This window comes from Vulpes lagopus, chromosome 10 (genome assembly GCF_018345385.1).
Source record: "Vulpes lagopus strain Blue_001 chromosome 10, ASM1834538v1, whole genome shotgun sequence".
NCBI lineage: Eukaryota > Metazoa > Chordata > Mammalia > Carnivora > Canidae > Vulpes > Vulpes lagopus.
The window spans coordinates 50,777,952-50,805,301 of NC_054833.1; the positions used below are offsets into that span (position 1 = coordinate 50,777,952).

General features: G+C 42.0%; 1 protein-coding gene across 1 annotated transcript in view; it reads right to left on the reverse strand.

Annotated features, from left to right (window-relative positions):
• Window positions 1-19,541, reverse strand: part of CUL5 (cullin 5) — a 92,964-nt gene extending 73,423 nt beyond the window's left edge. Inside the window, 2 exon segments of the mRNA XM_041770690.1 lie at window positions 19,126-19,152; window positions 19,155-19,541. Of these exon segments, the coding sequence (XP_041626624.1) occupies window positions 19,126-19,152; window positions 19,155-19,382 (255 nt within the window). The 5' untranslated portion in view covers window positions 19,383-19,541.
• Between the last annotated feature and the right edge of the window lie 7,809 nt (window positions 19,542-27,350).

Consider the following 27,350-nt stretch of genomic DNA (forward strand, 5'->3'; position numbering starts at 1 on the left):
ATCCATGAACACTGATGATCCTAAAAGTTACTAGACTGTCTTGCCCCAGGTACCTATTTTAATCACAATATTCTTATAATAAGCACCCACAAGTGGTATTAACTCAAAATTTTACACTGGAATTAGCCGTCTTTGTCCCTTTAATACCTAGTTTGTTTTTACCTTGAAGACTTCAGTGAATCATGTAAGTAACCTTGCTCTTAAGTGTTGGCTATGGAAAAATTCAGAGTCAGATTTGTAATACTATGGCATAAAATTTGTGTATTAACTTTATGGCTGAATTCACTTTTTCTACTGTTCTCCCTGAGGGAAGAGCATGCAAATATGAAAGAACCATAGAATGTTTTCTTGACTATGACATGGAAAATCATTATATATCCTCTTAATTAGAGGATACTTTATAATGTCAACTAAGTCTATTTCCATTAGCAATTTTGGCAATTCATAAAATTAAACATCGTATAAATCTTGCAATTAAAAATCAAAAAGGCACAGAAGACTGGAGTAAACAGGTGTTTGAGGTAACTTAAATACTGGTTAGACTATGAAACCTATTAGCGATGGCAAAATAACAGGAAACACATTTGGGTTCTTCTGTTTGATGAAATATACAAGATTAACTTCAGAAACATTTTCCCCTAATACTGAACTAACAGAGGGATTGAAAATTGAATGTTTTCTACTAATCTTTTATAGCCAAAAAAATGATACTCAAGCAATTCTCTGGCCTATTTTCCGTTAAACAGAAGAGCATATCATTAAATCATAATTAAGCAGGACACCAAATCTACTATCTACAGAAGAGTATGCCTTCTCAATAGGTGAAGGTGAAGCAATTCTCTGGCCTATTTTCCGTTAAACAGAAGAGCATATCATTAAATCATAATTAAGCAGGACACCAAATCTACTATCTACAGAAGAGTATGCCTTCTCAATAGGTGAAGGGTCTTTCAAATTATGAACTCTGATTTGTGAACACTTCCACTGGCTAACTGAAGCCCTCATCTCTACTAATTTGCTACAAAGTCGCTTCTGCTTTCATTTTTACTCAAGAGTAACAACAGGCTGAACTCACCAATTGTTAGTATATCTAAGACTATCTTGACCACTGGCTCTTTTTCACCAAGAGGATTTCAACATCTGCCATATCCCTGCCCCTCTATCCTTTACTCCTTTCAGCCCAACTAATCCCCTTGCAGGCTTTCTTCTTCTCAAACATACAAGTGGGCTATAAGGAGGCCAGTGGGGAGCTGGCCACGAGGGATACCTGAAGGAGGCGTATTCCAGGCAGAGGAAGCAGTCACCCTAAAGACCCTAAGGGAGAAGCATGCTTGAGGCATTCAAGGTAGAGCAAAGTAAGGATGGACGAGAGAGTAAGCACATGAAGTCAGGGAAGCAAAAGAGGTTTGGATCTTGCAGGGCCTTGAAGGCTATTATAAAGACATTCACTTCTATTATAAGTGAGATGAGGAACAAAGAAAAGATTCTGAGCAGGCAGGGACATGACTGATTTACATCTAAAAAACTTCCTGACTGCAATGTTAAAAATACATTATGAGGGGCAAAAGCTAAAGCTGAGTGTAAGTTTAGGAGGCAAGGTGAGAGTGACAGTGACTTGGACCACTATAGCAGCAAAGGCGGTAGTGAGTAGTTACATTTTGTTTTAAAAGTGGCACTAAGTAGGATTTCCCAATGCATGTGGGATGAAAGAACAGAGTAAAATATGACTCTAAGGCTTTCGTCTCATCTATCAAGACTCACAAAATGAAGTCCACTTTAGTAGCCCAGCCCATGTCACCAATCTAAACTTAAGTCTACCTGCACTTGTGGGAAAATCTCATTGCCAAGGAAACCTAACAACAGTCACCATCCTCCAACTCTGTTTTAGTTAGCTTATTTTACTCTAGAAGAGGGCCTGCTTGCCTTATATGTTGCCAATATTCTAATCAATCAGGCCCTGCTTCAGTACTGCCTCTTCTAACATTCTATAAAACTTGCCCTTGCCCCAAATCCTTCAGGAAGAGTGCTCCACAGGTTGTTAGACACTGTACTCCCTCAACCCATGGATCATCTTCCCTGGAATCAAGGACATCAAACTCATTACTGAATTGTTTCAGTTATCATCTGACATGTCCAAGAAGCATGGCATTATCATCAACTGGAATGGAAAACACTGCACACAGAACAGACTAAGAAGGAAAGCCTTGGTGTTTGGTTTCAGATGGGTCACATTTGACAGATCTACTAAACAGCCCTTTGAAGATGTCAAATAGGCAGTTTCATAAGTAACTTTACAAAAACTTTAAAAAAAGGCCTAGTCAGGAAATTAAAATATGGAAGTCACTGGAGTACAGATAGGTTTTAAAACTCGTTACTGGACCAAGGCAGTGAACATAAGAGAGAAGATGACCCAGGCCCGAAGCATCCAACATGAAGAACTAGGAAAGGAGACAGAAGTAGCAACCACAGAGATAGCAAGTAAATCAAGACTCCAGAATTCCACAACCAAGGGAATACAGTGTATCAAGAAAGGGTGAGTGATCAAGCTCAGCTCATGCTCCTGAAAGATTATGTAAGAGGACTACTGAAATAGCAATATGGAAGTCAGAGACTTCATATTAATCATATAAAAGCACTTTCCATAGAGCAGTAAGGACAAAAGCCTGACCGGAGTGGAATTAAGAAAAAGAAAGAAAAAACTGGAAGAGTACAGACAACTCTTGGCAGTTTTGGTGTAAAAGAGAGCACAGAAATGGCACGGGAGCTGAGGAGGGGAGAGGGAGTCAAAAAAAATTTTTAAGATGGGATAAAAACAGGTTTTCATACTGATGAGCATATTCCTGGACATAGTATTGACGATGTGGGAAAACAGAAGGGTAACAGCTAGAGAATTAGAATTTAAATTTAATTTGCCTTGGGTAGGCAAGAGGGAAAGGGGCCTATAGTGCACAGGTGGAGGAAATGATCACACATTGAGAGGGGGAGGCAAAGCAGGCATGAGTAGATGTTGGTAGGAGGGGAGATGATAATGATGTAAGTGCCACTCTGTAAAATTCATTTTTGATTGCTTTGATTTCTCAGTGATGTAAAAAGAAAAAAAAAGGAAAAAAGCCTTGGAAGACAGGGCGGGAGGTGCCAGAATTCTGAGAAAAAAGATGCGAAACAGATATCTAGGGAAGTAGAATAAATGACTATGGATGTGTGTTGGGGCTCACTTATAGACTCTGATCATGGACTTAAAGTGAAAATAGCACCGATGTATCTTTTTTGCCTCCAACATTCACACAGGTGCTACCACAGAAAGGTGGAGAGATGATTTTACTAGGGTTATGGTTTTCGCAATGAAATTAGAAAGGAGCAAGTCAAAGTGTATTCAAGGGAGTGATTACAATGACTGGACAGAGAATAAGTGCTGGTAAGACTGGGGGAGAGGACACCAGGATGGTAAGCAACAGAGACTCTGGCTTCCAACCATGATGGAATAACAACAGCCAGACTTCCCCTTCTTCCTCAACAACTAGAGACCCAAAGGGGAGTACAAGACAGTACTTCCTGAGAAAACCACTGTAGTTGAGCCTTGCAAATGCCCAACATACTACCTAGAGAGTTTCCAAGCCTCAGCACAGGCAAGAGAATCCAAATAGCCTGGAAGTTTCATTCAGGAGCCAGAGTTTGGAGAGGGCAAGGTGAAAAAACTTTGTGGTGCAGACAGAAAAAAGAGCTGTACAAGAAAGGGAGTTCAGGAAATATACAGAGAGATCCCTCTGAGCCCTTGACTGAATTCTGACTTGCACAGGCATATAAGAAAACTATCAGAGACTGGAGAAAGGTCCATCAGAAAACACTCAGCAGGGCTCATAATAGTTTGCATCCCTATCAGCCAGAGTAGAAATGCTCCTTAACATTAGGGAGAGTCCTCAGAAAGGCACTCCAACTATAGTGGAGCCAAAGTACTCCTATGTGAATGTTGTTCCAGACCCACTCTAACAAAACTCAAAAGTAATAAGCTTCAAAAAGATCAAGCTGATTCCAAGTAACTTAATTGTGTCAAAGCCAAACCCAGAAATATTTAAAGGATATTTGAAAAAGTCAGGCCCCCAAAAATAAAACGCACAATGTCTAACATCTAATCAAAAATTACCAAGCAGGCAAAGAAGGAAAATAGAACCCATCATCAAGAGAAAAACCCATCAACAGAAACTGACCCAGAAATGACATGAATGATAGTTTTAGTAGAGTATAACATTAAACCAGCTACTGTATATTTCACATGTTCAAGAAAATAGAGGAAAGCATGAACATCCTAGAAACAAACGATTTCTAAAAATGAGTATCAGGGAGCTGTGGAACAACATCAAATGACCTAACTTACAGATAACCAGAGTCTTGGGGGGGGCGGGGGGGGGCGAGGGGGAGAGGATATCTGAAGAAATAAAAGCCAAAATGTTTCCTAATTTGATAAAAAACAGAAACTCACAGATCTGGGGCACCTGGGTGGTTGAGCATCTGCCTTCCATTCAGGGCATGATCCCGAGGTCTAGGGATCAAGTCCCACATCAGGCTCCTTACAAGGAACCTGCTTCTCCCTCTGCCTATGTCTCTGTCTCTCTCATGAATAAATAAATAAAATATTTAAAAAAATAAACTCACAGATCTAAAACACTGAATAAGGAGGTAGAATCAATGAATTAGAGGCCCTAGTGGAGCTAGATTTCTGGATTAAGAACATTAATGTGAGTCAAAAAGATAGGAAGGGGTAATCAAAGTAGGCTGCCTGACACTGATGTTATAGAAGGGTGAAATTTTTTAAAAACTTATTTTTATTGTTTTTGTTTAATCATTCCCTTACAATATTTTGTACTATTTCTGTCTTTGCAAATATATGGCATTTAGCTTATCTGGGGTTAGTCAACAAATTTTTTAAATGGTAACTGTGGGGCACCTGGGTGGCTCAGAGGTTGAATGTCTACCTTCCACTCGGGCTGTGATCCTGGGGTCCTGCGATCAAGTCCACATTGGGCTCCCCACAGGGAGCCTACTTCTCCCTCTGCCTCTGTCTCTGCCTCTGTCTCTCATGAATAAATAAAATATTTTTTAAAAATGTAATAACTGTAATATAAAAGGATTTCCTTTTGCTTATCTCTAAATAGCTTCCTTTACATTTTGATGAGTAGTTTGAATATCTATTAACTGTAAATAAATTTCAGCTCAGCTATTTATAACTTCTATTATTTAACTTCAGTATAAACTTCAATGTAACTCATTCCATCACTTTGATCATTTTACTTTATAATATCTGACTACTAATTATGTGTCAGGTACTATTTTAAATATTCACAAGTATTAATTAATTTAATCTTTATAACTACCCTTTGTATTTGGTGATTCTATTATTCTCACTTTACAGATTAAAAATTCTGTACACTACACCCTGAGATTAGGTTATAGACATTAAATGGCAGAGTTGGGGTTCAAATCCGAGCAGTTTAGTTCTTTAGAGCCCCATCTTTTTAAGGTTTTATGATTTTTTTAAAGTAATCTATACACCCAACATGGGGCTTGAACCCATGACCCAGTGATCAAGAATAGCATGCTCTTCTGCATGAGTCAGCCAGGTGCCCCTGCTAGAGCCTTATTCTTAACTACTCCTTGGATCTTTCCTGAAGAGTAAGAGAAGGCCTTACAACCTATGGGCCAGAATCCAACTGTGGACTTAATTTCATTAACAAAAATTAATTTGTTAATTAATTGCAAGGGCACAAAAATTGCAAGGGCACCTGTGGCTCAGTAATAGAGTAACTGTCTTGGGCTAAGGTGTGATCCCAGGGTCCTGGGATTGAATCCCACATCAGGCTCCCGCACAGGGACCCTGCTCCTCTGTCTGCCTGTATCTCTGCCTCTCTCTGGTCTCTCCATGAATAAATAAATAAAATCTTAAAAAAATAATAAAAAAAGAAAAGAAATAAAAGTGCAGGAAAAAAAATCTATGATTAGACATATTTATCTTTAAATATGGTGCAGGAGAGAACACTTCTTCAAAAAAGCTAAATATCTTTTTCCAGGGAAATGAGAAATTTCAAACTACACTTCCCTTTAAAATGTTTAGTTTTTTTATAGAGAAAAGAATTGTTAAACAAATTCTGATAGTGCCCCAATTTTTAGAAACACAAACAACTAATTTTAAGGGGAAAAAAAAGTAACAGTACTGTGAGTCTGAACTTATTTGGGGGGCTTCTTCATCATTCATTTATTCATTCAACAAATATCTTGAGTGCCCCATGTACTTGAAGAATTATGCTAGTCATTGGGATTTTCAAAGGAAGATCTTCAAGGAACTCACATTCTAATATAGTTTTTTCTTAAATGGTGGTTAACAGACTCCTGGAAGGAGGATATATTTTTGAGGCTCAAACCTATAACAATAAATTCTTTTTTTTTTTTTAACAATAAATTCTTAATTTTGTTTTCAAAAATTAAATAAGATGCTAATATAAGTAGAGTCTGGATCGTTTGTATGACCTTATAACCAATCACTAACCATAAAGAAAACTTTTGATAAACTGTACAATATTAAAAATAAAAACTTTTGTTCCTGAAAAGATACCATTAAGGAAGTGAAAAAGCTACCCACAGAGAAGAAGTAGCTATTTCTAATACATATATCCAAGAAAGGCTCTTATCCAAAACACGTAAAAATTCCTAAAAATCAGTAAGAAAGGAAAAATAATCCAATCCCGTCCCCTAGCACAACACTAGAACAGACCCTCCACAGAGCCAGTATCTAAACGGCCAATAACTATATGAAAAAGCACATATCATTAATCATCAGAGAAATACATATTAAAGCCACAATGAACTATCACAACATACCACCAAAAAGGCTCAAATAGAGAAGAAGGACAATACCAAGTATAAAGAAAATTTAGAGAAATCAGAACTCTCATCCTTTTGCTGAGTGTAAACTAGTACAACTATTTTAGGAAACTATGTAGCAATATCTATAAAAGCTAAACATGTGTAATATGTGAGGCACAATTTCACTTCTGGGTATACTTCCAAATGAGCCACATACATATATATACCAAAGACCTATACATCATATCTCTATACTCAAAAGTAAAAAAAATATAAACTCAAATGTCCATCAACAACAGGATGGATAAAATGTGAAATATTCATAATAGGGGCATACTACACAGCAACAAAAGTTTAACATGTAGTAATATAGAGGAATCTCACACACATAATGGTGAGCAAAAAAGTCACAAGAGTGCACACTAATTCATATACAAAGCACATCTACAGTTACTTAGAAGTCAGCAAAGTGATTACCCTGGGGAGGGGGTTGCAATTTAGAGATTAGGACAAGGCAAGAGAGAGGGGCCTTTCAAGGGTACTGTTAACATTCTATTTCTAGATATGAGTGCTGACTATACGGGAATTTTGCTTTATAAAAAAATGTATCCAGCCATACATTTATGATTTATAGGCATTTCTATATATATAGGCCATATTTCAATAAATCCTACTTTAAAAATTGTCAACCTAAAAAAAAAAATTGTCAACCTAGTGTTGCTCATTTAAACATTACTGAGTTTTTAAGTGTTGTATTTAATTAGTAACTATATTTTAATTGTCAAAGAATTCTGAGTTCAAGGAATTTATAGCTAGTTTTACATCTATACATATTAAAAATGTTATAATAGCTTCCTCTCTTCTTTCCTTCCTTCCTGAATAATTCAGGAAGGATGAATCTCATAGTGATGAGATTTCTCATTGTCAGAGAAGGAAGTTACTTATATGGAAAGAGAAAAGGATAGAAATGAGTTTACTGGAATTGGAAGGACTGGGGTGAACTCACTGATTTTGATAATATATAGAAATTAGCTCCAGGGGAATCCCCGGGTGGCTCAGCGGTTTAGCACTGCCTTCAGCCCAGGGCGTGATCCTGGAGTTCCGGGATCAAGTCCCACATCAGGCTCCCTGCATGAAGCCTGCTTCTCCCTCTGCCTGTGTCGCTGCCTCTGTTTCTCAATCTCTGTTGTGTCTCTCATGAATAAATAAATAAAATCTTGAAAGAAAGAAAGAAAGAAAGAAAGAAAGAAAGAAAGAAAGAAAGAAAGAAAGAAAGAAAGAAAGAAAGAAATTAGCTCCGAGTGTGTATGTGCGCATACATATGTATACATGTGTGTCCTAGCTCAGCCCAATGGGAGGGCCTTGGAGAAGCAACACCCCAGTAGCAATTAGCATACCTAGCATCCAGATCTTGATTTCTCAATACCATATTCCATGAAAAGGTTCCTTAGAGAAAATGTTAATTCCAAGGTTGGGGCAGAGATGATCCTGGAACACCTTTTTGTGTCAGAAAGTAAGAAAGTATTTAATCTAAGCAAAATAAATGACAGATTATAACACATAAAATAAAACTCTTTGGATGGGGGGAAAATGTAGCCATTGGCTATTGGCATAATTACACTTAATCCTAAATGATCAGCTATAAAATCATTGAGGAAAAACTGAAACGGAGTCTAGCAAAAAGCCTCCACAATAGTCGATACAAGCAATTACACGATGAAGCCCTACACGGAAGCAAGGTGCTACTGGTGAGATGTTCATGAAGCAATTTTGAAAGAAAAGAATTATGACTTCGCCATTTACCAACTGTGTGACCTTGAGTAAGTTACTTATACCCTCTGTGCTTCAATGGATTTAAAAAAGCTATCTATGTGCAAGGTTTGTCACAGAATTTAGTAAAACATAAAAAATGTTGAGAAATGTGGATGAAATAATTAAATGTGATATTAAGTGCTGGCTATCATTACTACATTAGGACTCTTACCCTAACTACTTTGCTTCTAATTCTCCTACAGTATCAGGATTTGGTGGTAGTTAGATGTAGGAATGAGAGAAAAAGTTGAAAATGACTCAACAAGAGCAGTATTAAGGCACTAGGCTCTCAAATTACTTATCAGTAGAGCTCCCTTACTGGTACTCCCCAATGTAATTCAAAATACAAAGGATACTAAATTCTAAAATATAGATTAGAGGGCAGCCTGGGTGGCTCAGCGGTTTAGTGCCGCCTTTGGCCCAGGGCATGATCCTTGAGACTTGGGATGGAGTCTGTCAGGCTCCCTGCATGGAGCCTGCTTTTCCCTCTGCCCGTGTCTCTGCCCCCCCCCCCCCCCCGCTCTCTCTCTCTCTCTCATGGGTAAATAAAATCTTTAAAAAATAATAAAAATTTTAAAAATCATAAATAAAGATTTTTAAAATAAAAATTTTAAAATTTTAAAGATTTTAAAAATAATAATAATAAAAATTTTTTAAAATCACATATAACCACACACAGGTTGTCTTTTTTTCTCATTTTTTTAAGGGGAGTAGGGTACCGTAAACATGTGGGTTTTTCTCTGCCTATTGGGTAATGCAACACAGCTCTCAGTTTTCTTACTTGACTGAGTAGCTGAAAAGGCACTGACCATAGAAGAAATGCCGGTAGAGGAATGCATTTGAGTTGAACAGTTTGGAAGTAGTACCTAAGTTCAATTTGGGATGTACTGTCCAATAAAAGCAAATGCTGAAGTTCCAACTCCTGGTCTGCATTTCTTTTTCCCTTTGTTCCCTGTTCCTCTTTATTTTAAATAATAAAAGTATACTTACTACTAAATTGTTCTTTACTTAATGTCTCCCCCCAAAGCTGAAGGGAAAAAAAAAAATCACTGTCAAGTTTCTCAGAAACAAGGAGAGATAGGATAAAACAGTAAGGGAAAAAAAAGGAAAGAAAGAAAAATAGGTGAAAAAAAGGCTTAGCTCCCTTTCATACTCTAATCAATACAAAGAAATCAAGATCTCTTCATGTTACATGTTGGTTACCGAGAACCAGGTAAAATACATTCAGCTGTATCTAAAAAGTATTCCCTAATGGAATAATCAGTTCTAAAGCAAATTGGTGGTCAAATCCTACAATCTCTTCTACAGCCACAGTGATTGTTTCAAAGAAAAACAAGCATGTTTTAGGAAAAAAGCAAATTACAGATGAAACGTTTAATTTTGGGGGGGTGCCTCGGTGGCTCAGTCAGTTAAGCGTCTGCCTTCGACTCAGGTCATGATCTCAGGGTTCTGGGATGGAGCCCCACATTGGGAGTCTGCTTCTCCCTCACCCTCTGACAACACCCATGTGTGTGCACTCTCTCTCTCTCTGTCAAATAAATAAAATCTTAAAAAAAAAAGTTTAATTTTGTGTAATGTGTTCAGGGTTGGGAAGATTTTATAGGGCAGTAAAGAGAAATGCTATATAGATCTTTCTAGAATATGTTATTTTATTTTTTTAATTATTTATTTATTTATTCATAGAGACACAGAGAGAGAGAGAGAGGGGGGCAGAGGAACAGGCAGAGGGAGAAGCAGGCCCCATGCAGGGAGCCCGATGTGGGACTCGATCCAGGGTCCCCAGGATCACACCCCAGGCTGCAGGCGGCGCTAAACCGCTGCGCCACCAGGGCTGCCCGAATATGTTATTTTAAAAGTTCTGTGCATTTCCTATTGAAAATCAAGAGTGGTTTTTCTTTTCTTTTCTTTTTTTTTTAAGATTTTATTTATTTATTCATAGAGACAGAGAGAGAGAGAGGCAGAGACACAGGCAGAAGGAGAAGCAGGCATCATACAGAGAGCCTGACGTGGGACTCGATCCAAGGTCTCCAGGATCAGGCCCTGGGCTGCAGGCGGCGCTAAACCGCTGCGCCACTGGGGCTGCCCCAAGAGTGGTTTTTCAAACAATGAGTTCATCTGCAATAATTCCATTTTATTTAATCCCAAGAAAAAGGCAGGTACATAATTGTGTGCACACATAAAATCTGGTACCATGCTAATAGTAATGCCTGAACACACAGAAGTCAACAAAAACAGAAGTCTACTAGCTTGTGAAATGTACTAAAATAGATTTTTAAATTACTTACTTTACAACAAAATAACACAAACGATGACCTATTGATTTGCCCTGAAATGTCCAGAAATCCCTATATAACATATAGGACAAAACACACCAAAACTATAGAAGCAATCACATAACAACAACTTATAACGATGTCAAATGTTGCATTTGGAGGTCCCTGGCTGGCTCAGTCAGTGGGACATGTGACTTTTGATCTCAGGCTTTGAGTTTGAGCCCCACACTGGGTGTATAGATTACAAAAAAAAAAAAAACAACTAAAAAAAAGTTGGAAGAAAACAAAGAATTGTTATATTACTGTACATGTTCTTGTAACATCTTCATGATGACAAACGTACAAAAAAAGTTAAAGGACAAGCTGAGGAAAGACAAGAAATAATGACATGGACACAATAAGTAGCAATTATTTTTATCACTTGCATGTTTTCATGCCCAAATATTCTATGACACAGGGAGATTATTTAAGATTTGTATTTGTTCCCTCTGTGAGGTTTCTAACCTATTATGAATTATATCCAATGATGGCATTCTAATTACTTTACAAAAGGAATTCAGTTTGTGTATTTTAGGTCTTCCATGTAAATCAAGAAGCTATTTGAATGTGTGGGTTCCTATATGGTCTATGAGCCACTAATGCTCCCACTTACGTGATTTTAAAACCACCTGTGAAATCCCCATTAATCAAGAGAACCACAAAACTCAAACATCTATTTGAATCCTTGCAATTCTTGCTATGTTCCAGCCATACTACCCTTTTAAACGTGTTCCTCAAATAAGCCAAGCTCACCACAGCACCTCAAGACCTTTGCCTAGAAGAGAATGCAGATCATTGAGGTCTAGTGTCAATGTCACCTCACTAAGGCCCTCCTCAACCAAACTAAGAAAACTGTCTTTCCCCCATTCCTCTCTGCAGATCTGCAGCCAAGGGCTTAAGCATATAGATTTAATTTGACTTTGAGATTGAAAATTTTAATTTAGACTTACAGAACTTTTTTAAAAGACCAGAAAATTAGAGATGGAGTTGAAATGTAATCAAGTGGCAGGGAAGAAAATTCAAAAGAACATAGCTGAAAGCAATATTTAGGGGAAAAAATCATTTCATTGTAAGTAAAATAGTGCCCCCATCTTCTGAACACTCTTGATTATACTGTTTCCATCATAGCTTGTTTCTACAAAACCTGCCCAAATGTGTCAGTATTTACACATTTGAATATAAGCTCCAAAGATTAGGGACCTTGTCTGTCATATTCACTACTGTATCACATTTAGAATAGTATCCAGCACAGAATAAATGCCTACGTATTTGTGGAATGAACTCCATTAACAAAGATCATATATCCCTGATATTATCTGGAAATACTACAGGTATTGTGACCAATGTTTTTAACCTGAGCTGTCACTTGCTTACAGAGCCTATCAGGCACCAAGTTTTACTCTATCTACTACTATATGCCAAAGCACAAGTCAGATGGCTTTCTGTCACAACTGGGTTCACCAGGACACGTAGCAAAATATCTAGCAAGAAACCCCTGCCTTTGTCTATATGTCTTCTCCACCCTTCTTCTCTGCCCACCAGATGGAGGTCTAGTGTCCTCTTGAGACCACCTGCAGTATAAAATTTCCCTTTTCTAATCCACTGATAAATGGCTGATCTTTCAAAGTTTCTTCTAAACTGTCACGTTCTGGGCAGCCCAGGTGGCTCAGCAGTTTAGTGCCGCCTTCAGCCCAGGGTGTGATCCTGGAGACCTGGGATAGAGTCCCACGTCGGGCTCCCTGGGATAGAGTCCCACGTCGGGCTCCAGAAGAAGCATGGAGCCTGCTTCTCCCTCTGCCTGTGTCTCTGCCCCTCTCTCTGTGTGTGTGTATGTGTCTCTCATGAATAAATAAATAAAATCTTTATTAAATAAATAAATAAATAAATAAATAAATAAATAAAATGAACTGTCAGGTTCTGTTCTGTCTATAGCAGTAATATACATCACCTCCAGATTATGGCATTGTTCACTTATTTTCACAGAACATGAACAATGCTCACGTTTACATTTATCACAGATTTATAATAACTAATTTAGTTCACCAACACCTATAAGCTTGGATTCCTTGTCTCCCTAGGCCATGTCAAATGTAACCATGTCTCAAGGACAGAACAGGAATGAGGGCAGGTGGCCTGAGGGACCATGTGCCTCTTACATGCCCATTCAGAAGGGCAATTTCCCTGAACTCAATGAAAACTGACAAGTTAGGTTCTAAATCTCACTTATGTTCGAAAAGAAATTAAAAAGAATCATGCAGTTGTGTATCTTAAACCTTCACTGACAACATTTACCTCTCAGTAATCACATCCATATAGTTCCTTGCCAAGCATGTTCCAGACTCAGTGCCTTTACGCTGGCGGTTCCTGTTTCTCCACCTGCAGATCTTCTCCTAAATATGTTCATGGTTTGTGCCCTTGCTTCATTCACGTCTCAAGTCCAAGGTCACCTCCTCAGAGGCCTTCCCTGATTAGCCCATCAAAAATAACACCCATCTCTCTCTACCCTGACTCCAACAGTTTTTCTTTATAGCGTATATGACCTATTTATTGGCTTATATGATTTTTGTCTCTCTCTCCAACAGAAATATAAGCTATATAAGGCAAGAATTTGCCTAAATCACCAGCTGGAATTAGAAAATGCTAAATACTTACTGAATGAATTTATTTGCCAGAGATTTACTGATTCCCATTAAGGTTTCAATGAATATGGGGTCTTTGGCACAAATGCCCCTCATTCATGACCACCTCACAAGTCAGATTTTGAATACACATAAAAGTAATGCTGAGAAAAAAAAAAAAAGTAATGCTGAGTAACAAGTTTTATGTATAGAGTCGAGAATAAATTGAGGGCTTGACAGTATCTCTGCTCACATATTTTTCAAATATTCCTCACCATCTACAGAACTTTATTTCAAACTTCTTTGCCTGGTATTGAAGACCTTTCACAGCACATGACTTTCCCTTGTACTCTTGTCTCCTAGTGTTTCCCATATTCTGGGTCACTGTACTTCGACAACTTCAAGAAACACCGTTCACAAGAAGCAGGCAGTCCTGCTTCCAGCACAGCCAAACTAATCTCTCTATTCCCACTGAAATCTACCCTAATCACCACCTACAAGTCTACCCAGTCTTCAAAATCAAGCTCCAGTGCTTGATCATTCCACCAGAAAGGATTTCCTCAGTCTGTGAGGGACCACATAGCATTTGCTAAAACTCCTTAAGTTTTTGCCTTAGAGAAAATCATTAGCACCTTTTAATCTCCTTTAGTATATGGTGAATTCCCAAAGACGACAGAGGTTTTACACATCCTTGTATTGTTCATTGTGAATAATAAGATGTATCTAATGAAATCATTTTAATAATGAATTCTAGAGAGACTCTGAATCTCTCCTTTATTATTTCCATTTTCTTCCCTCTCAAAAAATAAAGTTTCCACTGAGAACAGACAGCAGCATGCTTCCTATTTCAGTTTCAAGTTGGGATTCTCTAATGGACTGGTTTTTATACTTCTATCCTCTTCTCTCTCCCTCTCTCTAGATCTAATTACAAGGGAACAGAACCAGAAATTCCTCCTTTTAACCAATTAACACCAGGTAGTAAGCACCTACAGTGCACAGAAACGTCACTAGACTTCTCTCTTTTTTAAAAAAGAGATTTATCATTTATCATTTATTTATGATAGACATAGAGAGAGAGACAGGCAGAGACACAGGAGGAGGGAGAAGCAGGCTCCATGCCGGGAGCCCGACATGGGACTCGATCCTGGGGCTCCAGGATCGTGCCCTGGGCCAAAGGCAGGCGCCAAACCACTGAGCCACCCAGGGATCCCCTAGACTTCTCTTTTTAAGCAATTATCACTCACTTATGAAGCACCTACCATGAGTGATCACCACAACTAAGGTTAAGGCATCAAAAGATTAATAAAATAAAGTCCCTGCAATAAATGGGGCAATCGACCCTGAAGGGGGGTTAGACATGTAAATAGACTATGCAACTAATATGTAAGGCATAAAGCAAAAGAAAGAGATGCAATGCTATGCCTGTGCAGAGTAGGCAACAATTTCAAATGAGAGAACTAAGAAGAGAGGAATTTGGGCTAATGGTCTTAATGATGAAATGGATTTTAACAGACCAATACTGAGATGGTGGTATACTAGTGAACCAACAAGGACCCAGTCAGGTAGAGGCAGGTGTGTGTGAGAGGCGGACAGAGGGGGAAGAAGAAAGGAGGGGGTAGGGGAAACAGATGGAGAGATATTAGGGAGAGGACCCAACTGGAAGGATATCAAAGAATTTGAACTATCAAAGGTATCCAAGTAGGAAAGTGATATGGTCAGAACTGTGTTTTGGTCCAGAGCTCAGATTAGAGTTAAGAGATAAAAATAGTGAAATCATGGGAGTTCGGACTGCCCCAGAAACAGAAGTACAAAGATAGAATAGGGCTGAAGATTAACTCCTGAGAAACAATCACACTGGGGAGGAGAGGAGGGAGGTCAGTGAAAACACCAGTGATCTGAGAGATAGGACATGACGGAGAGAATCTCATAAAAAATCAAAAGGGAGGTGGAGATGGTCATCACGGTATGGGAGAAAAATCTCATTTGGCAATCAGGAAGTTGCCACTGCTCTGGAGATTGGCAGCCTGCTTCACCATGAGCATCTGGGGGTACGGGGAGGGTAGAGACACAGTAAATTGGGGCAGAAGGTGAAGAACTCCACAGGCAGCAGTGGGGGCTGCCTTCCAGACAACCAGGGGAACCGAGGGCAAGAGGAAACAAGGCCACACAGGTCAGGTTTCTATGAGGAGATGTATGAACTTTCTGACCTCTCAGGAGTGAGAAGAAGGACAGAGATGTTGCTGCCAGGTTCTGGGGAGAGTAGAGACTGAAGAGCACTGGAGGAAGAACACAGCAAGCACCTGGAGACTGAAGGGAACCAGAAGAATCTGTAGCACTGACCACAGAGTGAAGAAGGGCACTCAATCCACAGAACTGTGCACGGCAACAAGCTAAGAAGTAAATGGGGGTTGAAATCTAGCAAAACAAGATTTAAACAACGGATATTTGGAATAGGATACTCAGCTAGAAATGAAGAAAAGAGCACATAGGCCTACATACTGTAAAACAAAGGACACAGAATTACATGTTAAAAACAAACTTAAAGGAGTCATATTGAAAAATTTAGGAGATATAAACCCCCTCAATGATCAAGCAATTGGTCATTATTTACAACAAAATATACAACACAAATCTTTATATAATCAAAAGATTTCCAGAATCCAGCCATAATCTACCTGGTTTATATAGACAATACAATCATTATTATATCAAATTCCAATATTTACAAAGTGGTTTTTATTGCTTTGCTCTCTGACTTGTAAGTTTCCTATCAAAGTTCTGAATCTTGTTATCTTTCGTAACATATTTAAGCTATCCTTCCAAACTGTCATCCACAAACTCAATAAACTTAACTCCACCCAAGTTACTGGCAAGTAGGAAGAAAACTTATTTTTTCAGCAGGATACTAAAGGCCTCCCTTCAGGGTTGATGATTTATCACTTTTTCTTCAGGTACAGCTGTTCATGATAATTAATCCAGTTCTAACTATATTCTCATCTAGCCCACGTTTCTCTATTTTGACCACAAGACATGATAATTCTGTCAAATATACTCTTGTGAAACCTAACTGCATAATGTCTAAGGCATTTCTCATACAAACCAGTCTGAGTCCTATCAAAAAAAAGCAAATGAGGCTAATTTGGCCGCATCCCTGTCAGCTCTATCTTTATCAAGGTGTCCCCAGACTTGAATTTAAGTGATTCTATGAGTTATGTTATGGGTCTGTCCTGGTAGGGTCTCATTGCATTTCTCCAAGACAAACTTTCCACTTTTTAATTAGCTACTTCTTTAAGTATGAATGAGACAACCCCCTCCCTATTCCCAATATTGAAAGAAAAAAGAAAAAAAGTTTTACTGGCCATCTTCAACATGTAAGCTTTTGATGGTATTGATAGAAAAATCAAACGTCTTTTGATTAATGTCCATTATAGGATGTTACTTACACGTATTTAAAATCACATACTATGTAAAATAAGATTCAGAAATTCTTTCTCTCCCTTTTCATAAAACAATTCCATCGAAAATTTTCCTCATAAAACAATTCCATCGAAAATTTTCCAGTGTATCTATGGCATCTGTCTTCATGCTCACTAGAGTGAATGAATCGTTTACCTGTTTTTTTCAAAGCATTATCACCTTCCTTTAATTTATAAAATTTGTCTGAGTTACAGAACTTTTTGAATCCTTGTGAACTTTTTCTTTTTCCGTTGTGAACTTTTTAACCTAAGTCCTAAGTGCTCATTTTCTATACATTTGAGTGGTTTCTTTCATTCTATAGATGTGTGTTGGCTATGTATATTCATAATCTCCACGAGGTAAGCACTCACTAGTGTTCACCCAAGTAGCTTCAGATGTGCACCTTCTCCAAACAATCCTTTGTAAGGCTTCGTATGGAGTACAATACAGTGACTTGCTCCTTCCTGAGACAGAATTTTTGAGGGAAAAAGATCTTGCTTTACATCCAAGTAATCAAGTCAAAGAAAGAAAAAAAAAAATCACAAAGAATCAGGAACCCAATTACTTTTCAAACGCTTCAATGAATAACATTAGCTACTGCTTATGTAAACATCTGAGAAGCTCTAACAGGAGTCTTTAGAAAGTAAACAAGTTTTCTTTCTGAATCTATTAGAACTTTGCTATCCTGTTCTAAATTCGTTTTCTCAGAGAAGCATCCGCGGTAGTAATTCTGGTTATTTACGGGTACTGTGTACTAATTCGGTGCCAGTCCCTGTTTTAAGCATTTTACATACATTAGCATCGATCTTAACAATGCTCGTGAAATAGGTGCTATTGATGGTGCCATTTTACTGCTACGGAAACCTAGGCACAGAGAAGTTAAGAAACTTGCCCAAAGTCACACAGCTTCTAAGTGGCAGATAGAGTTTCGTTCTAAGCCCCTCCTCCTTTTGAAAGAAGACAGACTGCCTCTTAAATTAGTAAGATTCGGTCTACTTTTCATAGAACAGTCCCATAAGTTAGGCGATTATCGGTGGCGGAAAGGAGTCCTACGTGAGGTTCCAGCCTACTTCTCTGTATTTTCCATTTCTTTCTGTTGTCCATGTGCCCTGCGTCCCTATTCCCCTCCCGGCTTTCTGAGGGTCGGGAGTCTGCGCCCCTGGGCCTCCATCTCCGGGGCCACCCCACTGACACAAAACTAACTTGAACCCTGGCCTCTGATCCGGTAACGGTGCGGAGCGAGCTCCGAAAGGCTGGGAGCGCCTCCCCCGCAGTCACCGGGCGGTGTGCTGCCCTCGGGCTGCGTGCGGGGAAAAACAAGAAATAGGAACTCAGGCTTGGGAGCCACGAGGGAAGCACAGCGAGCACAGCGAGCACAGCGGGAGGGCGCGAGCGCCGGGGAAGGCACCGCGAGCTGCGCGCCCCGGAATTCCGTGCGCCCCGGACGAGGCCCACAGGCACTGGGGAGGCGGGCGCCAGGCGAGGCCGAGACCCCCTGGGCAGCAGCTTCTCGGGTTTCCGGTTCGTTCGCCTGGGACTCGCCGCAAGACGAAGCGGAGCCCGCGGAGAGCTGCGGCCCAGCGGGCGAGCGCCCAGCATCTACTCGCGTCGGGGCCACAGTGGCTCCCGGGCCTCTGCCCACCCTGCACCGGGGCCACAGCGGCTCCCAGGCCCGGGCTCGGGCTCGGCCCCGGCCCCGGCCCCTGCCCCTGCCCTTCCTGCGCCGGGGCCCCTGCCCTCGGCCGGGGTCCTGCCCTCCCGGCTCCGGGGCCCCTGCCCCTGCCCCTGCCCGCCCCGCCCCTGCCCTCCCGGCCCCGGCCCCGGCCCCGGCCCCCGGCCCCCGGCCGCCCCTGCCCTCCCCGCGCCGGCCGGCGGGACGGACCGTCCGAGCCTCCCGGCCCCAAGGCCACAGACCCGCGTTCTGGCCGCCGGCGGCCACGTCCCCGACCTCCCCCGCGGCGGACAACCCCCGAGCCCTCCCACCCTTGGCCGCCGAGCCCGAACCGAGCCTCCGCCGGAGAGCCAACGCCGGCGGCCGCGGAGTCCGACCCGGGCTGGCCGGAGGGTCTTACCTTTAACAGATTCGACGTCGCCATGTTCCTTCAACTTCGCCTCTCGCGAGACGGCGCGAGATTTCGTGGCGCTCGGGGCCAGGCCCCAGGCGGAGGCCCGGCTGCCCAGCAGGGCCGAGCGGCCCGCGGGCCGGCACGGGGGGTGCACGGGGCGCCGCGGGGGCGTGCCCACAGCGCTGACCTCGTCCCGGGCACTGGAGCGGCCTCGCTCGTCCCCCTACATGGTCACCGGGGCTTGCCCACGCCAAAGAGCTCATGCAAACGCCCGGGGAGTCGGCAGCGGCGAGTGGGGAGGAGGCAGCAGGAGCCGACCTGACTTGCACGAGGAAGCATCGACGCCGCGAGCACCCCCGATCCTTCGGATTAGCCTTTGTGGTTCCACCCGCGGCGGCCACCCGCAACGAATTTAGCTCGGCTTAGGCCCGGCGGCTCGGGTTCCGCGGCAGCGTCACGTGACGCGGAGGGCGGGGGCGCGCTCGGGAGCGAGCCTAGGAGCCGGGCCGCCGCGGCGGGCGGGCGGCAGCGCCCCCCCTGCTGGCGGGACCGGAGAGCTTCCCTGCGCCCCGAACCGCTACCCCCACCTCGGGCCCGGGCCCCGCGCGTGCAGGGGGCGCCGCCACCCCCACCCGAGGTGTGGACCCTGCGTGTGCAGCGAGCCGGTGTGCAGGGGGCGCCGCCACCCCCACCCGAGGCCCGGACCCCGGGTGTGCAGGGAGCGGGTGTGCAGAGGAGACGCCCGTGACAGCTCGCTCGGCTTGGGTTCGGCAGCTGGGTCAGTAGGAACTGGCACATCGAAGGCGTCCAATAGATGTTTGCTGAATGACTGAATGAGTCACTGCACGCGCAGAAGTGACAACTATTAATATTTCCAACCCAGAGTGCCTGGCGCTGAAAATATCCGTGCAAGGTTGTTCAGGCACTGAGTATTAATGTTGGATTTCCTGAAGGCACATGATCCTAGAAGGTACTCGCCATAAAACCCCAAGCTTTGGCCTTTTAGACCAGGAACCACTGGTTCGGGGAAGAGAATATAACTCAAAGTAGAACCTACATACAGTGTCCCTGGTTTTTATACCATACATGTTTACAAACAATATTCCTTCCTACATTCATAATATTTTAGGGGAAAAAAATAATAAGATCTATGGAGCAAAATGCAGCCAGGAAGAGGCATGAAGTTTGCAACGTTGCAGAGAGAGACCCAAGCAGGCCTCCCTGGGAAAATGGCATTTTGAGCAAAAACCTGAAGGAGAGAGGGGCAAGGCCAGGCCCTGTGTGCAGGAGCATTCCAGACAGGGGATGGTGGGTTGGCAGGTTGCCCAGAGTGTGGGAAGAACAATGAGAAGGTTGGTGTGTGGACGGCAGAGAGAGGAGAGCAGATCATTCAGGGCTTGGCGGACCCCCCCATAAGTAAGCACTGGCTTTGGTTCTGGCTGAGATAGGCTATACTGCAGGCTTCCGAGCAGAGGAATGGCAGGATCAAACTCTCTCTACCCTGTAAATCGTAAATAGAAGCAGAAGGGTCATGTAGGAAGCTTCCCCAGTATCTCCTTACATAACACATGATCGTGCCACCTAGGTGTCCTCACTCTGCAAATGACTTCTTAGAGTGATCTAGGCGTGATTCAACCATGACAGGGTAATAGAACAAGGACTCAAATCCACTGGGCCTGGGATGTCCTGGCAGAATGATAAGGGAGGGCTTGTAGAGGTGACCTGACTGGTAGAGTGATCTGGCCAAGGTCACACAGCTGGGTCAGAGAAAAGAGAGAAAAGGCCTAGTCCACAATAAACTATGTAATCAGTTATCTTTGCCAGGGAAACTGGGTTTTATCTTCAACCCTAAGCCAACTCCACTGTGCAATTTAAGGTGTAAATTGATAACATTATAATCAACCTGATGCATCAGTAAGATGGCAGGCTGATAAAGTAATTGTGTTAATTAATGGCTGACATTGCCTAAGACTCCAATTAAGTATTTCATACTTGTTGGGCTGCCTGTTAAGTACTAGGCACCAAAATACAGGATTTAAATGGGCAGAGAAGACCCATGCCATCTTGAAGCTTATTGTCTAATAAAGGAGCTGGATGTTAAGTATAGTTACATCAAATATTACTTAATTGGGGGTGTCTAGCTGGCTCAGTTGGTGGAGTGTGTGACTCTTGATTTTAGGGTTGTGAATTCGAATCCCAGTTTGGGTGCAGAGAAATTACTTAAATCCTGCTTTAAGGGCACTTGGGTGGCTCAGCAGTTGACCTCAGCCTTTGACTCAGGGCGTGATCCCAGAGTCCTGGGATCGAGTCCCACATCGGGCTCCTGTGGCCTGCTTCTCCCTCTGCCTGTGTCCTTTCCTCTCTGTGTGTGTGTCTCTCATGAATAAATAAATAAATTTTTTAAAAATATATATACTCTTGCAGTCCTTTTTAGACATAATAACTAAAAAGTCAAAGCCTGTGATTTGTACGAAGAAACAAAAAGTTTTTTGCACGCAAAAAGATAGTATGTAACGTTTAATCAACATACAGCTTAATAAGAGAATTGGTGAAAACCTAGAGGGACAACAAACCTAGAGGGTTTACAAGATTTGGGGGTGAGAGGAGAGAAACAGACCCAAGAGTTGGGGGATGGCCGTTGGGCTTCCCAGACCCCTGGAGAGCACACAGAAAAAGAGCCCACCTCAAGACTGCACCACTGCCTAACACCAAGAAGACGCATGGGGCCAGCCCTAGGCCTAACCCAGACATGAATCCAACCATGGCCCTGTGTCAGCTTCTATTCTTATTCCTAAGCCTGAAGATCCTTCTTTGCTCTGCCAGGGAATGTCACACATTACCAGAGCTAAGCCATCTGCTGGTAGCCTCTCAGGAAGGCTATGTCACAGGGAGCCGCCTTCATACATCTTGTAAGACAGTTGTCTGTGCCTTCAGTCAGTGCTCAGCCCACGGCACTACTTTATACAGATGACTCCCTCTTCCGTGGCCCCGAACAGTTCTTTTTTTTTTTTTTTTAAGATTTTATGTATCTATTCCTGAGACACACACACACACACACACACACACACACAGAGACAGAGACACAGGCAGAGGGAGAAGCAGGCCCCATGCAGGGAGCCCGACGTGGGACTCAATCCCGGGTCTCCAGGATCACACCCCGGGCTGAAGGTAGCGCTAAACCGCTGAGCCACCTGGGCTGCCCCGAACCTTCTAAACTCCATTCCCACCTCCAGAAAGTGGGGCCTCAGGCAAGATGGGGCTGGGGCAGGGCGTGGGAAGGAGAGGAGAGCCCCGCTAGCAGCTGTGTAAGACAAAAGAGAACCACCCCGAGATTTCTACCCACAGGACCAGGTCAGGAGTGAAACTTCCACAGCTCACTTTATGCACATCACTTGTCTTGCAAATGTCTTCAACAACCCAGTCCCTTTCCCCACCCATGATGCAGAAGCAATATAGTCACGACCTTGAATAAACCTTTCTATCTTTTCCATGCCTACACCCAGGGAGATGAACATCACCAAAGAGCCCGAAACCAAGTCCAGTGGTTTCTCTTGAAACTCCCAGACTTAGGGGGGGCACCTGGGTGGCTCAGTGGTTGAGCATCTGCCTTTGGCTCAGGTGGTGATCCTGGGGTCCTGGGACCAAGTATCATATCGTGGTCTTCAGGGGAAGCCTACTTCTCCCTCTGCCTATGTCTCTGCCTCTCTCTGTGTGTCTCTCATGAATAAATAAATAAAATCTTAAAAAAAAAAAAAAAAAAACCTCCCAGACTTAGACCTCAGATGAGCACATAACACAACCCAGTAATCCTGGCATGTTCGTCTCCAGTAGGTTTACTTTTCCATTCCATTCCCTCGTACACCTACTTCATTTCAAACCTCTTACTCCCCTACCTCCTCCGTCCATACTTCACTGCAAACATAAACGACATCTTTCTTTTCTCCTCCACCAAATCTTGAAACTACCATCCCTCCTTTTGCAATTCTTTTTCCTGATTGAACTATATTGGCCAGGCATCTACGCCAACTCAGGACCAATGCTTCTTCCTGTATTCTGGGTCCTCCCTCAAGGGCTCCCTTCTCCCAGCACACTTCCACCTCTCTTGTATCATCAATTGTTTTTCCACTCTCCTATGTCATTCCCATCCCCATAAAAAAAAAAAAAAATCAGTTCATAAGCATTTTCCACCTTGAAAGAAAAGAATCCCTCCTCTGACTCTCTTGCCAATTCTAATGGTCATTGCCCTGATCTTACTGCTCGGCACCTTTCAGTGCCGCTCTCCACTTCCCTGACCTGAAGCACTCTCCTTACTTGGCCTCCATGATGCCAAATTCTCCTTTTTGTTTCCTATCGTCTGGTCTGTCTCTTACTGCATGGCTAGCCCCTTCCCTGCCACTTCACCTTGATGGTTGTAGTTCTTCTGGGCTTCATCTTGGACCCTCTTCTCTCCACACATCTCCTTTAGTGATCTCATCAAGTCTCCTCATGCTAAATATCACCTATAATGCTGAGAACTTTCAAATACATCTTTCCAGCTTTGAATCTCACTCTTGGATTCCTGATTCATATACCCAACCACCTGTTGGTCATCTTCAGATCTCATAAACATCTCAAGTATGACACGTTGAGAGGTTGAACTTTACCTGAGCCCTATACTCCCAGAACACAGTGATGGTTAATCCCCTCAACATTTTGTTCTCCAGAAGTGGCTTCCTACAAAGAACCACCCTTCTCCATATACCTTAAAGTGTCCATTCTTTTTAAGGATTCTCATAAAACTCACAGATGATGCCCTCATTTACCTGTGAGAAGGCCAGACACAGGGCCTCAAATTCCTATTCTTTGTCTCATAATGATTAGCTGAACTGTTTATCACCTCCTGCAACTAGTCAGACATAGAGACAAATGATTTTCGTTCAGATGACTGGCTAAGACTCCCCCTGATTTATTAAAGTACCCCAAAATGTCAGAGCACCCCATGAATAACTTATCTACACTTCCAGGCAAAACCATCCTGCTAAGGCACTCTGATCTTGGATCTGGCATGCTCTCCCCATTGCAATAGCCTGAAAAAGGTTAGTTTCCTTATTTGCCTGATGTCATTACCTTTGCCAATGAGCGAAACAGAACTTCTGATTCTTGTCTCTGTTCTCTGCCATTTCCATACCTTGACCTGGTCTGCACCTGCTCCTCTCTCACCACTGCCCCTCCCCCCCAAGGCTTCTCTCGCTCATTTTATTTATTTTTAAAATATTTTATATTTATTCATGAGAGACACAGAGAGAAGGAGAGGCAGAGACACAGGCAGAGGGAGAAGCAGGCTCCGTGCAGGGAGCCCAACATAGGACTCGATCCCAGCTCTCCGGGATCACGCCCTGGACTGAAGGCAGCGCTAAACCGCTGAGCCACCCGGGCTGCCCACTCGCTCAGTGTAAAGCACCATCCTCCACCCAGGTGTTAGGGTCAAAAACCGAGCATCATTCTTCCTTCCTCCTTTCTCCCCACCCCCTACAATCAACGTATCAGCAAATCTTAAGTCTGCTTCCCAACATATTCTGAATCTGTTCATTCCACTCCACATCCCCTGTCGTCATTACATTATGACAAGCCAAGGCAACTTCAGCAGATCCCTAACTATGCTTCTCAAATCCGTGCTCTCGACAGGTGTTATAGGTTGGAGCCGGTGGAAGGATCACCCACCACTTGCTATGTTGTAAATCCATCAAATGATACATTAGAGAGCCTGGATCTAATTTGGACCACTGAAGGATTATTCATTTCAATAATGACTCTATTATTTACGGATAACAGTCCATATATTCCTTGTGAGGAAAATGTTCATTGATCCTGTCATAACTATCTCCTTTGTAGGCCATATAAATCAGTCAGCATTTTGCTCATTTAAGTATTTTTATCCTCACTGAAATCCATTTTAACTCAGCAGAGACAAGAAATTCACAAATATCTATTTGAGGGCTTTTTTATTTTTTTAAATAAAGATTTATGTATTTATTTTAGTGGGGGGAAGGGCAGAGAGAGAACCTCAAGCAGACCCCCTGCTGAGCACAGAGCCTGATGTGGGGCTCAATCCCATGATCCTGAGATCATGACCTGAGCCGAAATCAAGAGTTGGATGCCTAACAGACTGAGCCATCCAAGTGCCCCCATTTGGGAGCTTTTAAAGTATTGGTCAATCCCTTTGAGCCATGAGGGACTAGTTCTATTTTTAAGTTTCAGAAAAAGGATAATCCACAACGTTACTGAAAATTTTTGTGGCCTACTTACTAAAGAGAAAAGAGACTAGCATTGCATTATTGTAATACTAAAGTAAACCTTTTATATCTGTAGGTATATTTTAAAATCCAAAATATAGATATTGGTGAGGAAAAATGAAGTAATTATTCTCTGCTTTAAGGATAATAAAGTATTTTATAGCATGCCAAATATTTTTTTTAATTTTTATTTATTTATGATAGTCACACAGAGAGAGAGAGAGAGGCAGAGACACAGGCAGAGGGAGAAGCAGGCTCCATGCACCGGGAGCCCGATGTGGGATTCGATCCCGGGTCTCCAGGATCGCGCCCTCGGCCAAAGACAGGCGCTAAACCGCTGCACCACCCAGGGATCCCTAGCATGCCAAATATTAAAGAAAAAGGAACTTCCTATTAAACATAATGGAGGCTTAATAAATATGTCAGTCTAGCTATGGTCTTGTTTCACTCAGGAGTTAGGACCCTATTTAACAGTTTTATTGGATGAAATTTCCAGAAGACATGAAGATTGTGAAGATACCTAACATGTATAAAGGCAAGAATCATAATTTAAAATATCTCATGGCAAAAAAAATATTAAAAATAAAAAATAAAAAAATAAAATATCTCAAATGGGGGTTCCTGGGTGGCTCCGTCAGTGAAGCATCTGCCTTTGGCTCAGGTCATGACCTCAGAGTCCTGGGATCGAGTCCCGTGTCGGTCTCCCTGCTCAGCAGGGAGTCTGCTTCTCCCTCTCCCTCTGACCCTCCCCCTGCTTGTGCTCTCTCTCTCTCTCTCTGTCAAAGAAATAAATAAATAAAATCTTTAAAAATAAAATAAAATATCTCAACTGGCTGGAATAATGGGCTAATGTGACAATATTTAGTAAAGAAAGGAGAAAAAACTAGTCTCATGGTCAAAAGCCACATGAGTATGAGGGGTTAGGATGGCAGGCAAACATTGGTGTCTGTAAAAACACTTAAGCATTTTTTAACCTGTGGGTTCAAGATTCTTTAAAATATTCATGACCACTCCAGGGTCTTATTTTAATAAATTCTCATATTTTGGTACAAGCACCTTCATTTTAGCATTGTCAATAAGAGCAGAAAATATTTTTTAAAAAACATAAAAAAACATAAAAATATGGCAATACATGAATGGTTAAATAAACCTTACAAATATGTAACAGAATATTATTTAGTTATTAAAACTCATAGAAGGCTATTTACATGGGAAAATATTCAGAATATGATACATGAAAATACAGTGTTTTTTCAAAGTTCCACATAGGTACTAGAACTCTAACTTTGAAAAAACAAACAGACCCTACAGTTCTATTTCCTACTCTGAATAGGGGAAAAACTGGAAGAAAATATTCAAAATTTTACCAATGCTTGCCTGTGGATGATGGAAAATGAAATAATTTTTATTTATTCATTTAAGATATTTTTAAAGTAGGCTCCACAGCCGGCATGGAGCCCATTGCCAGACTTGAACTCATGATCCTGAGATCAAGACCTGAGTTGAGATCAAGAGTCAGAGGTTAAACAACTGAACCACCCGGGTACCCCCATATTTAATTTTAAAATAACTCTATGGTGCAGGGGTGCTTGGGTGGCTCAGTTGGTTAAGCCTCCAACTTTTGATTTTGGTTCAAGATCTTGGGGTCATGGGATTGAGTCCCACATTAGGCTCCAGGCTCAGCACAGTCAGCTTGTTTCTCTCCTTCTCTCTCGCTCGTGCATGCTCTCTCTCTCTCTCTCTCTTAAAGTGATGAATAAAATATTTTTTTAAAACTAAAAAATAAAAATTAAATATGATAATGCATGTTAAACAAAATATATTACACATGTAAGCACTCAATACATGTAACAATTAGAGCTAATACATATAATACTATACGTAGTGCTCTGTGCACTTCACAAACATGAATACTTTTAACACTGGAATTAATCCCCCCTTGTGGAGAACTTAAGTATC